Genomic DNA, 13,339 nt, shown 5'->3' on the forward strand with positions numbered 1-13,339 from the left:
TTAAATTTCGCACTCTGAACTTGGTGTTGTAATAATGAATTTCTAAGAACTCTTGTTGTATGAAATGGACTAAGTATTATAAACTCGTTCTCATTATTGGATCCTGGAGAAAAAACGTGGATTGTTCGAGTTCTCCCTTGGGGTGTGCTCGATGGAACCGTCCGATATAGCTTGCTTTCAGGGTGCTTAGTGTCTGGTGGAAGACGAGCGCCTCTAAAGGTGTGTTATTTTGGGTGGTTCTGCCACATTAGATTAGGCGGTTCTACTACACATCACTATCCCAAGTGACCACATAGCCTTCACCCTTCTTCTTCTTCTTCTTTTAAAAGGTCATCTTCTTCTCCTTTTTGTCCTTCTTTTCCTTCTTATCCTTCTTGTGCTTCTTCTTCTCATCCTCATCATTGTCACTATTATAGGGACAATTCGCTACAATGTGATCGGGGCTCTTGCAATTGAAGCATCTTCTCACATATTCTTTGCTCTTGGTGTGATCTCTTCTCTTTCTTGCACCATAGCTCTTCTTCTTCATGAATTTTCCCATCTTGCGCACAAAGAGAGACATAGCTTCATCATCAATGTCACTAAGATCTTCATCATCACTTGATTCTTTCTTAGACTTGTCGTTGTTCTTGGATGATGAGCTAGCCTTGAATGCTACACTCTTCTTCTTCTTCTTGTCTTCATCTTTCTTCTTGTCATCCTTGTCAACCCCTCCCTTTCCACACGATATCTCTTGTGTCATGACATCACCTAGTACTTGGTTGGGGGTGATCTCTTTCAATCCTCCTCTTATGATGAGCAATCTCAACATCTCAAATCTTGGAGGTAGGCACATCAAGAACCGATGAGAGACATCATCATCATTGATCATCTCGCCCATTGTCTTCAAATCATTGATAATCACTTGCAATCGATGGAACATCTCTGGAATGCTCTCATCATCCTTCATCTTGAAGCTTGTCAACTTGTCCTTGAGAATGTACAACTTGGCACTCTTCACCGCCGGTGTCCCCTCATATATTTCCTCCAATCTCTTCCACACCTCATTAGCTCTATCGCAATCCTTGATTTGCTCAAACACCTTAGAATCAATGGCATTGTAGATGGTGTTGAGAGGCATTATATTGCATTGCTTGTTGGCCTTGTCTTGGTTGGTGAGACTGTCGAGATCAATGATAGCATAGTCACTCTCGGTCACATCCCACACTTGATCATTGATTGAACCAAGATACATCTTCATCTTTCTCTTCCAATATTCATAGCATATGCCATCAAAGAAAGGTGGTTTGCCCCCCTCCCCACATGGTTGAACACAATTTAAGCCATAATTTGACACCGAGGTTGTTAAGCCTTCAATCAAACGGTGACCACGGCCCCGATAACGGCTCTAATACCACTTGAAAGGTCCTAATATGGCTAAAGGGGGGTGAATAGCCTATTTAAAAATTCTACAAACCAACTAGAGTAATTTGATTAGTATGACAAATAGTGAAATGCAAACTTGCTCTAGCTCTACAAGGGTTGCAAGCCACCTATTCAACAATTCTAGTTACTATGATCACTAGGCACACAATTGACTAAGTCACTACTCACTAAGAGCTCTCACACTTGCTACACTAAAGAGCTCTACTAGATGAACTTAAACTACAAGGCAAGCTCTCAATTCTAGCTACACTAAAGAGCTTGCTACAACTAGTTTGTGGGAATATAAATATGTGAGTAGGGTGATTATACCGCTGCGTAGAGTAGTGAACCAATCACAAGATGAATATCAATTCAATCACCGAGAGAATACCAAAGGGCAAGAGACAACCAATTTTTCTCCCGAGGTTCACGTGCTTGCCGGCACGCTAGTCCCCGTTGTGTCGACCAACACTTGGTGGTTCGGCGGCTAAGAGGTGTTGCACGAATCTCGTCCACACAATTGGACACCGCAAGAACCTACCCACAAGTGAGGTAACTCAATGACACAAGCAATCCACTAGAGTTACATTTTGGCTCTTCGCCAGGGAAGGTACAAGACCCCTCACAATCACCGGAGCCGGCCAAGAACAATCACCAACACGTGCCGAAGCTCCTCCGCTGCTCCAAGCCGTCTAGGTGGCGGCAACCACTAAGAGAAACAAGAAATCCGCAGCCACAACGATCCACAAGTGCCACTAGATGCAATCACTAAAGCAAATGCACTTGAAATCACTATCAATCTCACTATGATGATGAATCAATGATGGAGATGAGTGAGAGGTGTTTGCTTAGGCTCACAAGGATGTTAGGAATGTCAAAGTGCCAAGAGAAATGCCTTGGAGCCAGCCAAACACTATTTATAGACGTCCTCAAACGAATAGAGCCGTTAGAGCCAAGGTGGGGCGTCCTGCATACTGACTGGACGCGTAGATGGAAGTGACCGAATGCAGCAACCTCGGCGTTCGGTAGCTAGATTACCGCCATGTGTCCTCCATTTGAACCAAGTCGCCTGATCTCAATGGTCACTAGCCGATCGCTCACGCTGTTAAAGAATGACCGGATGCGCCTCTCACGTGACCTAACGCTCAAGCACACGACGTCTGCTCATTTACAGCAAGGGTCCAGAGGCGCAAAACACTGACCGAACGCGTCAGGTCAATGTTGACCAGACGCGCCCATGCCTCTGATCCTCGCACAGCTCCTACGCATGGTCGTCCGAGGCTGACTTCACCATGCGTCACTGCCGACCTGACATGGCCCCTACGCGTCCAGTCGCGCGAAGCCGCTGCCTCTCAACAAGTGATCGGATGCGCTGGTCGAGCCAGCCCCAGCGTCCAATCGTTTTTCTTCACTCTCGGCCAGCCACTGCGCCCGCGTTATAAATGACTGGACTCAGGGTCCAGCATCCGGTCAGACCGACGCCAGCGTCCGGTCACTGTTGTCTCCTCCTTTTTCTTTTTCTAAGTCCACAACTACTTCGCCCTTGCTTCCAACTTGCTAACCACAAAGTGTAGAACTTGTGTGCACGTGTGTTAGCATTTTTCAAAGCATTTTACTAGGGTCAAAGTTAGCACACTAGATTCCTAAATGCAATGCATGAATCATGTCACTTAGTGGCACTCGATAAACCGTTTAGCCAAAGATTTCCCCTTTTATAGTATGGCTATCGATCCTAAGTCACTCACACCCTCTATGGTGTCTTGAGTGCAAAACAAAAACCTATCATATACCTTTGCCTTGATTTTCTCGGTTTTTGTTTTTCTCTTTCTTCTTTTCCAAGTTGAACTTGACCATCATCATTTTATGTCCACCTCCATCACCATGGACCTCGTCTTGCTCAATCACTTGGATTGGACCACCTTTTCTAATTCACACACTTAGATCAAAGGTTAGCCCTAGGTTTCATCAATTATCCAAAACCAAACTAGGGCTTTCACCCGGTGACTTAAACAAACCTACATCAACCACTTCTAGATAGCATAATGTCATTCTAGCACACCAATAAGAGAAGTTAGTACCATCAAAGTGTGTATCCATCTTATCCACTCAAAAAAGTCTCTAACTCAGTGGCAGTTAAGCCAAGGTCTAGATTTGAGCCAACCGCCAATAATGATCTTTTTCGAGGTATCAAAAAGCCGAAGCCAAACTCATTGGATGGCCTATGGACCTTCCTCTCATACAAGTGGGTCTCTTTGTAGCCTCTTCCGGATTGCTCCATGTTGCCTTCACTATCGAGCTTCCGGCCATAGACCTTTTTCCCTCCAGTAAACTATTGGCGGTCACAGGTACGTGGTTGGTGTGATCTCACAAGATTACAAGCCCCTCTGATACAATAATGACGCACACGAGCACCAAATAACAAGCGCTAAGAGGTATGCAAACCTTACTAAGCACAAAGCTTAAGCCTAGAGGAAGCACTAATTGGTGTCATATTTTTGTTACAAAGGGAACAGGACAGTTACAGTAGTGTTAGGCCTCCTGGTTAAAGTTTGGCCTTGGCGAGCTGCTGGTTTTGGAGCGCTTCGCCGAGCTTGGCTTATGCAGGGCCGGATCTAGATAAAATAACCATGTGTGTCATCTTTATTTTGCCATAGTTTATCTAACCATATAAGCTAATCTATCTATATATAATCTATGCATATATCTATCTATGTCTACACATATATCTATATCTATATCTATGGGAAAAATGATTCTCTGTCTGTTTTTTTTATTTCACTTCCAGAGTGTCCTCAGGTTTCTCTTATATCTTATAATGATAATGATCCGTGCCCGCACAAGTGAGAATCGCGCACATATGCACGTCCAGCAGGCAGCAGCAGTAGAGAGTCTAGGTTACGAGCCAAGGGGGGTCCGTTTGAAGTTTCTGGTTGCAAGTTTGACAGTAGCCAGAGAAATTTAGTATCATAAATACAGTTTCATCCATGAACTCGGTCAAAATCAAATGAAAATTAAACTTAGTGCCACAGATAAAATTTCATCAATGAACGTGGCCCAAATCCAAAGAAAATCTGTGGCTAAGCAATCGGACAGCAAACCGAGTATATTGGCATGAACATCATGCAACAAACAAGAACACTAGAACAGTAAGCAAGGAGGGAAAAAAACGCGCACACAATGAACTAACAGAGTAGGGTATCAAGTGGAGAACGAACATGTACAAAATGAGACCACCCGCTCCGCTACTTGGGCGAGAGCCCTGGCGGCGGCGGCGGCGGCGCGAACTGTTGCGCCGCCTCGGCACGGCCTCGTTTCCGGCCGAGCAGGTAGCACCCGAGCGCCAGGAGGATCAGCAGGAGGATCGCTGGGATGGATATCACAACCTCAAGCATGGCTGAACCTGCTCCCGCCCCTTCCTCAGCTAGAGCTCAAATCTCACGCTCCGCGTGCGGCTACGGCGTGCTATGCTATTGCCAGAAGAAACGATAAGCACCGACACGAACGAGGAGACATACAGGCGGGGCCAACCAATCCAGAGTGACGATCGCGACGACCAGCTCCGCGGATTGCTTCGGCTTCGGCACCAGCGGCGATTGTTTGACGCTTGGGAACCAAGTGACGTACAGGCCTGCACTCTGGATTGTCTACCGATGGTCAAGCGCTGCGATAACGCCGCGATAAGAGTAGTTAAACGCTCGGACGTCAGAGAGCGATGTCTGCCTTGTTGTGTGGAAGGTCCTAGGAGAGGCCAGCAAAGGATCGCCGCTTCCAGGGAGGACAAGGACCTTGCAACAACCTGCTCAACTAGACGTCAAACAGCCAACCAGTACCTGATTTCACCGTTTCCTGTTCTGGATTCAGAACGTAAGACTTTTGGAGGATACTAACAATTTCCTTACAACTGCATTCAAATTCAAAGCAAATTTCTTACAAATTTGATGGGTTAAAAAACTTGAGACGAATACAAGAGTGGATGAACAGATGATGCATGCCGTACCAATACGGGACAGAGTGGACGTGGTACTAAATTACTAAGGGTACAGAACACAACTGACTAGCAGAGTTGTGGTTTGCCGGGAAACTCGACGGGCCAGCGGGGTAACAACCAACAAAAAGAATGCATCCAAAAAAGCAAACAAAAAGTCAATCTTGCACAACATCATTTTTTCCTCCTCCATTAAAAGAAACACTAGAGACTATTAGCTTTGAGGCAAGATACAGACAATGGCTACACAGTACACTTGTTCAAATTAGTTCTTCTCTGTTGCTCAGTTTACAACTAATTAAACAGATGCAATTACATGGGCAAATGATCATAAGAATATCTTGTTTGACAATGGTTATGTACTGCCTTGCCCAAGATAGTTCCCCTCTTGAAAAAGCGTCTTCAGATTACTGCAACAAATAGAAAAACAACCAGGCAGGTATTACATTGGCATTCCAACGGAGATTCTATCAGATAGTGTTCCAGTTGATTACATAGAAAAATCATAGGGGAGAATAACAACTGCTCCGTATGAGACATGTAACGTAAAAAAGTCAGTGATGAAACCATGAAGCATTACAGATCCCTAATAAGTCCCAAGTGATCATAGAATTTCCAAGATGAATATTGTTCCTTTACACAAATAGCTTAATGGAAGTTTGTGCTTGGATTTGCTACTGTATCTACTCCACTACATTCATGAACTTGCACCTGAACAGAAGATGTAGATGTAGCTTAAAGGAATAATCTGCTCGTGTAGCCATTTGAGTAATTGAGTTTATTACTAATACTGATTCAGGGGAGGATATGACAGCTGGAAACAGTTTTGATACTATCAGACAGTGTTCAGTCTGAAGGTAAGAAGTTTTTACCTTTGGAAGAACCCAAGGAGATAGCGAAGAATGTACCAAAAGAGGCAAACCATTAAAATATCTAACATAGTCAAGGGATACATTTATTGAAAAACTTTAGAGCTTCTGATATTCTTCAGTCCAGTCATAAGAGCACCCAAACTTCCAAGAACCTACTAGAGATCATCAACAGGCTTTGTACATGTATTAACTAAACCTTTTTACCATTGATAGATATAAAAAAGACAGGGATATTAATTAACTTATACTAAATAAAAGGCTGTAAAATTTCTTGCACAGTTTCAGGATCAAGGAAATGGGGACACTGTAAATATCATTATCTTGTTTTCCAAAACTGCCTGTGTAAGTTGCAAATGATGGGACATGAACACTAGCATTTGTAGAACTTGGCATTGCAAGTTCAAAGTCACCAGGAAGAACATGCACCATAGCACCCTTAACTGCAGGACAACCACAGTTGAGCACCGTGACAAAGACAGGGTTAGCGTGACAGAATCAGGGACACGAGGAATACTTACTTTGTCTTAAACAAGGTTCACGTCCCTAACCTTGCAGTATGGTGCAATGATATTTTGACATTCTTATGTTTTCTCTTCATTTCCCAAAAGACTTAACTAAAATAGAGCTTTGAATAACTATAAGTCTGTACTCCAGAATAAGGAAGTAGAGTGCATAGGCTAGGACTACGATGGAGCTCTGCTAATGATTGGCAGACAAACGCAAGATCTGAAGACTGCATGGTGATTTAAATTTCCTGAACTTCCTAGCCTTTTTTTAGGTAATGGAAAAAGTTCCAGCTTCAGCACCTGAACTTCCTAGCTAATATAAAAATTGCTAGAAAATTCATAATATCTGGATGTTTTTGGTGTTATGAAACTACGGAGTATAATCTAATTACTAGTACAAAATTCCTCAAAGGAGGCTCTAGTATTCTGGTTGGCAACTGCAATCTAAAGATGAGAAATTGCCACAGTTGAAAGGCTGTAAACGGAATGCGCACTGACAGTGACAGATATCTAAATTCGATACATCTCAGGATATATCCTCGCAGCTTTCTCAGATCTAGCAAAGCAAAGCCAGGAAAACACAACTAGACCGAGCCAGGCGCTAGAATCAACTGATTTTAGGAGGGGAGGAGGAACAGGACCGCGAGAGAAGCAATCGGGAGAAGGATACTGAAGAGGTAGCGCTCCCACCAATCGAGCATGTAGAGGCCGATGGTGACATTGTAGAGGTGGATCTTGCGCCCGATCCAGTTCATCCTCCTCCTCCGCGACGCCCGGCGCCGCAGCTCGCCTCGTCCAGATCCGAAAGGAGCGGCGCCCTGTCTGATGCTCTATGACTATGAGGATTGAGGACGAGCAAGTCGGACCGACTTCTCTTGTGGGTCATAGCTGATCTCAGCCGTTAGTTTTGTCATTGAACGCTGCAGATCAGAACCCATGGGTCCCGCTGATGCAGGAATTGTCGAATCTGTTGTAATTGTAACCGGTAGTTCCTGGAGGTGGAACCGGAGTCTTGGAGACCAGGTCAGCCTGGATCGAACAGTACTGGAGTACAGACTCGATGAGCTTGCTCAGTGTGGTCCGTGGCGTAATGCAACCAGCTCAAACTCTATCATATACCCTGTACATTAATTTCGATAATGCTTCCACGCGCGACTCCGTCCGGATGCCGCGCGCCACACACTTCGCCTCGCCGCTTTCATTGGCGCTGCTCGCTCTCGCTTGCGAAGCGCGCCTCGCCCGCGACACTTGCTCCATCGCTCACCCCCGCCCATTGCGCGCCCGGTCCGTGCAGATTCGACCCTCAAGTCGCGTGGCCCGCCCACCGCGGGCATCCCTCGTCATGCCCCATCCTGCGCGCGCTGCCTCTGCTCTCCCCGGCCTCTTCCCCAACCCCCAACGGCACCGAGATGTCTCGTCGTAGCCGCCCCTATCGATGGCTGCTGGGCACACGTGCCGAGGCGCCTCGGGTCATCCCCAGCCGAGCTAAGGCCACCCACGAGCTCGACCGGATGGTAGTGGTGCTCGCGGGGCACCGCTTGCCGTCGACTCCCACCCCAACGGCCGGAATCGACCGAGCCAGGCCTCCCCTCCCCCTATGTTGCAAATGTATATTTCAAGTGCTTCAGACGTTTCAGTGGCATGTTGCAATTGTTTCATATGGACGTTGCAAAAGTAGATCAGGGATGTTCCATATGTTGCAACTGTTTCAGAGACATGTTGTGAGCGTTTGTTCAAAATGTTTCTTATGTTCCATACGTACGTTGCAAGCGTTTTGATTTGGATGTTGCATATGTTTCACACATATGTTGCAACAGTATGTTCCAAATATTTCATATGTTTCAGTCTTATGTTACAGCAAGTGCTTTCATGTTGCAAGTTGCAAGTGTTTTATCCAGATGTTGCATATGTTTCACACATATGTTACAAGTGTATGTTTCAGATCTTTTATCTGTTTCAAACGTATGTGACATTCAAGTGTTTCATGTTGTTCAGAGTGTCAGGGGCGCGGGGAGTGATGGTGGCACGACACAGGTGCCGGGGAATGGGGTGCGGCGAGCTGAGGGCTGACGGACGTGGCGCGCGGCGCATTGGGGGACGGCGGTCGGGGCGCGACGGGGTGGGGTGTGTGTGTGGGGCAGGGCGAACGGCTAGGCGGATGGGGGCGAGTTGAATCGAGGTGGACAGGGCGGACTGCGCGTACGAGACGAGTCGTCCGGACTGGCAGGCGCAACGACGTGGCTAGGGTGCGCGTGCGGGGCGAGGTGAATTAGCGGATGGGGGCAGGATGCGCGGGTGTCCAGACGGGCGTCTGTCCAAACGTTCGGGGCGCTAGCCATGCCGCTTTAATTTTGGCCTTCAGGGTTAGACGGTAGTGCATCACACATCAGAGTCATAACTGACCGTCAGTTGCCAGCACGTCCCATCGAAGAATGTTAGGCAGATAGAGATCAAATCGCACAAGTTCTCGCTTATATTTAGAGCCTGTTTGGCAGGCTCCTTCTCGGCTCCGGCTTTGGCTCCTCCGGAGGAGCCCTGCCAAACGTTTTTCTAGAGGAGCCGTGTTTCGGTAAAAAACAGATGAGTCGTTTTGAAGGAGGCGTAAATTGTGGTTCCTCTGAAACGCCGGAAGGATCCCTTCAAGAGGAGCCGTACCAAACAAGTGTTTAGGCGGTCTTCGGCGGGGCTCCTTGTCTAGTGGCTCCGGCTCCTACTGCACTGTGCCGCACTGTAACTGCGATAAAAGGGCTCCGGCTCCTCCTTAGCACATGAGACGAGCAGGCGGAGCTTCGTTTCGCTGGCTCCCAAACAGGCTCTTACTCGTATGTCTTTGCGCTAGCTGCTCGCAGCTAGAGACCATGGACCCGCCACCGCCGGTGCCTCCAGCAGTCCAGCCGCTTCCACAAGTCCCCGCGAGCCAGAGGCTCCGGGGAACGACTAGCGAGAACGTAGCGAAGCACGTTCCGTGGAGCGCTCTCGTGCTTTGCAGCCCTGCACCTCTGCACGGCCGCGCAACTGCGCAGGACTGAGACACCCTTGCTGTAAGTTGGAACTTCCGTCGACCACGGCCATACAAGCCATTAGCAGGACCAGCAAATATTCCACGTCAATTAAGGATTATAACTGAACATAGTGGGGGCAACGCCGCAACGCAATAAGCAGAAGTGCAAACTCAACATTCAAGGATCAAAATACTGCAGGCGGTAGGTACACACTCCGGTTAACAAACTGATGAAAGTCAGTTCAAGATAACCAGTTAATCCTCCAAAACAAACATAACGGTAGCTCAACATTCAAGGATCAAAATACTGCAGGCGGTAGCTACAGTTTTTTCAACAGAGACATGGCTTCCGTGAACCCAGAGAAAGGGCATAGCTGCAAGTTGACTGGTTGGGCGATCAGTTCGGGTTCCTCAGCACGATGATGACCGAGTCGCCCCTGAGGAACATCTTGCTGATGAATCTATCCTTGTTCACAGGCAGAGCCTTCTTTTTGCCCTTGCCAGTCTTGGGGACCTGGAAAGAAATGAATCCCAGGTCAATTGCACTTTCACAAATTAAAATCTTCTAGGATCATGAGAAACAATCAGTCTGATAGCTGAGTTCATTACCTCTGTCCACATCTCCCGCACGTTCTCCAGCACCATGTTACAGTGGCGATCAAAAGCACGAACCCGACCAAGTAGCTTCTTGTTGTTGCGGCAATTGATGAGCACCTGAATACATCAGGAAATCAGTTTTCGCTTTATTGACTAATTACAGACAAAATATAGCAGTAGGGCATAAAATGGTGAGAACATGCTTAAATATCAAATTATTCCAGAGAATAAGATCAGGAGATGTACAGCAAAACAACTACTACTTTGAACACAGCATGTATAAGCTGTAGAATTAACTGCAGCATTCATGAAGACACAGAAGATAGTGTTTTTAATGCAACAATGGATATTAAGGTTTTTGATTGGGAGCAAAATGGCAGAAACAAGTGCATAACAGAAGCTGAGTCATGTATAGTGTCATTCCCATTCAGCTTCAAACTTGTATGGACACTAATATAGCACTATACATGACTCAGCTTCTGTTAAGTACCTGGGTGACTCAGCTTCTGTTAAGGTGTCTCAAACCTGTATCCTCAAACTTGTATGGAGCCCAAAGAACAAAAACTAATAGCACAGTGCACATAAGTTTCTAACTGGAAGGAAAGTAGGAAACATTATAAATTGCATACCTGGGTGTTGTTCTTAACACTCATCATTAGGACTGACAGAGGGCCTGTGCTAAATTCCTCCTCCTCTTTCTTTCCAGCCTGCTGTAAATAGTTAGAAAAGAGACAGTGTTAGTCATCTCTATGTATTAACAAAGGTGAGAAATGCAACAAACACAAATTATGCATTCCAATGGGCGTACCCAGTGCAGAGAGCTCCCGCTCTGTGCGGGGTCTGGAGAAGGGTGTCAGTGGCAAGCCTTACCCTCGCTTGTGCAATGCGAGGAGACAGCGACTCGAACTCGGGACCTTCTAGTCACAGGCGGTAAGACTCTACCGCTTGCACCAGGCCCCCCCTTCTAAATTATGCATTCCAATGATTCTACCAACAACTAAAAAGTGGAATTCTCTAACTTCTCATCATTACATCTATGCTCATGAAGACAGCGTTCGAAATTTTGGTCAGATAGACCCAGATCTTGAAAAGTTGGTCAAAACGCAATCTGGAATTGTGGATCATAACCAAAACCAAAAGTTTTGGATCATTTACAGGGTTCAGAACATATTTGCAACTGCAATCACAACAATAGCATCTGGACTATTTAACTGACTGATGTTGCAAGAAGCCCCTATCAATTACTGTGAGTCTGGGACCAGTTCTGCCTTACTTGTTAGTTCAAACAAATAGTGATGCTTCTCTTGCAAAAAATATAACACGCATATGTGGCAGATAAAATAATTCTAAGTGTGTAGAAATAGCACCTTGCTTCAAACAATTGAAAGTAACAGTTAACAATTGACTAAGTACTTTCAACAAATATAATTGTTGGGATTAGACAATTGAAAAGGTTTTGACGTAAAAATTCAAATGTTCTACCTCAACTAGCTAGCTAGCCTAGTTCTAGGGTAAGGAAAACAAGATCTAAAAATCAAAGCTAAAAGTTTTCCAGAGTATCTTAAACTGAAATTCTAACCTAAATAATGGGGTTTCCCCAGAGTAATCTCTTGCTTCTAAAAGCATAACAGCAAATCGAAACAAGGAACCTGCATCTTTAAATAGGTCCAAGGGAGGAACTTACATTCTCATCCGCCATCGCCTAGCCTCCGCCCTCCTGCGAAGGGGAAAACAAAGAGCAGCCCAGTTAGCCAAGCTGACACGCGCGAAAAAAACACAAACGCAAAGGATCAAGTCCGCATCTAAACAATATTTTTTGCAAAGCAATCGAAGTTAGTAGGCATATACATACACCTGTAATTAGATTCAGATCCGATTACGAATAGTATGTTAGGGTTTGAGCGCACGGTTTTGCCTACGAATTACGTTAAGGTTTGGGCGTACGGCTTCGCACAGCAAGAAGGGAGGACCAAGGGGAGGGAATACCCGGTGTCCTGGTGGTGCTCGTCGCCGGCCAAGGTGGCGAGTGGCGAAGTAGGACAGTAGCGACGGTCGCGGGGGTTGCGAGTGGCTGCAGAGGGCGGACGCTGCGCCGGAACTGGTCGCGAGAACGCTGGGCCCCAGGTGGTGCTCGATCGAGCGCAGTCTCCTCTCCGGGTTGCAGCGCGGCAAGGGGATGGAGGAGATCGGCCGCGGGCCTCCAGTTCAGTTGGCGGGCCAAACGTCGAGCAAAGAAAAAGTGGCGGTATCTATAGGGTGACCTCGCCTAGAGCTTACTCCTGAGCCTGTCTTTTCGAAAAATCATTTTTTTTACTTTCACCAATTATATATTATAAATTATAAATTATAATATTATATATCTATATCTATACCTAATAATTAAGAGGCAAAATTTATCTCCACCCATTTTTTTGTCTAACCATCCCATAACTAACTCTGTGAATATGAAAAACCGCATATAGCCCTTCTTTTTATATATAACTAGGAATCCTAATCCAATTAGATCTATCCGATTTCGGGTGAATAGGAATCTTAATCAAATAGAAAAATATAATAATATGGACAACTAGGAATCTTAATCCAAATACAAAAATATAAGAATATAAATCTAACAAAGAGGAAATAAGGGTAGAATTTTTCTATTTCGTTTCTTTTCTGTTCTTTTTCACTTTTTTCTGGTTTGTCCGTTTTTACTTGATTGTTTTCTCCACCTGGTTTTTTCGTGTTCTAATAAATATAATAAAAGTAAAAACAAACAATAAATAAGAGATCATAGCCATTTTAATCTTTGACTCCTTAAGAAATAAAAATTTTTACCACTAAGTTAATTTAACTTTTGACTCGAACTCATGACCCTTGCTACAACTCATTACGTATTGGATCCCGTTGCAACGCATGAGCATGTTTGCTAGTATAATAAAAAGGTAAAATTTTAGCTTTTTTTTGTCCATCCATTTTTTTTATCTGTCTCCCT

General features: G+C 45.4%; 1 protein-coding gene and 1 pseudogene across 2 annotated transcripts; both read right to left on the bottom strand.

Annotated features, from left to right (window-relative positions):
- Positions 1-5,594: 5,594 nt before the first annotated feature.
- On the bottom strand, positions 5,595-7,668 carry LOC136493269 (uncharacterized; annotated as a pseudogene).
- Positions 7,669-9,922: 2,254 nt separating this feature from the next.
- LOC136493578 (uncharacterized) lies at positions 9,923-12,574 on the bottom strand. Of its 2 annotated transcripts, none has more exons than XM_066489679.1 (5): positions 12,352-12,574; positions 12,050-12,082; positions 10,995-11,072; positions 10,378-10,482; positions 9,923-10,282 (listed from the first exon to the last, which is right to left on the bottom strand). In XM_066489679.1, exons 2-5 carry the CDS (start codon positions 12,062-12,064, stop codon positions 10,166-10,168), a joined length of 315 nt encoding a protein of 104 aa, XP_066345776.1. In that variant the 5' UTR covers positions 12,065-12,082; positions 12,352-12,574; the 3' UTR covers positions 9,923-10,165. The 2 variants fall into 2 exon arrangements, with proteins under 2 accessions (XP_066345776.1, XP_066345775.1); XM_066489678.1 differs by having other exon boundaries at positions 10,995-11,075.
- Positions 12,575-13,339: the final 765 nt, after the last annotated feature.

The sequence above is a fragment of the Miscanthus floridulus genome, chromosome 11, assembly GCF_019320115.1.
Source record: "Miscanthus floridulus cultivar M001 chromosome 11, ASM1932011v1, whole genome shotgun sequence".
NCBI classification, from domain to species: domain Eukaryota; kingdom Viridiplantae; phylum Streptophyta; class Magnoliopsida; order Poales; family Poaceae; genus Miscanthus; species Miscanthus floridulus.

Coding starts and splice junctions, on each gene's coding strand:
- LOC136493578 (XM_066489678.1), bottom strand. Junction 10,483..10,994: donor GTGTTAAGAACAACACCCAG/GTATGCAATTTA, acceptor TGATGTATTCAG/GTGCTCATCAATTGCCGCAA. Junction 10,283..10,377: donor TGCGGGAGATGTGGACAGAG/GTAATGAACTCA, acceptor ATTTCTTTCCAG/GTCCCCAAGACTGGCAAGGG.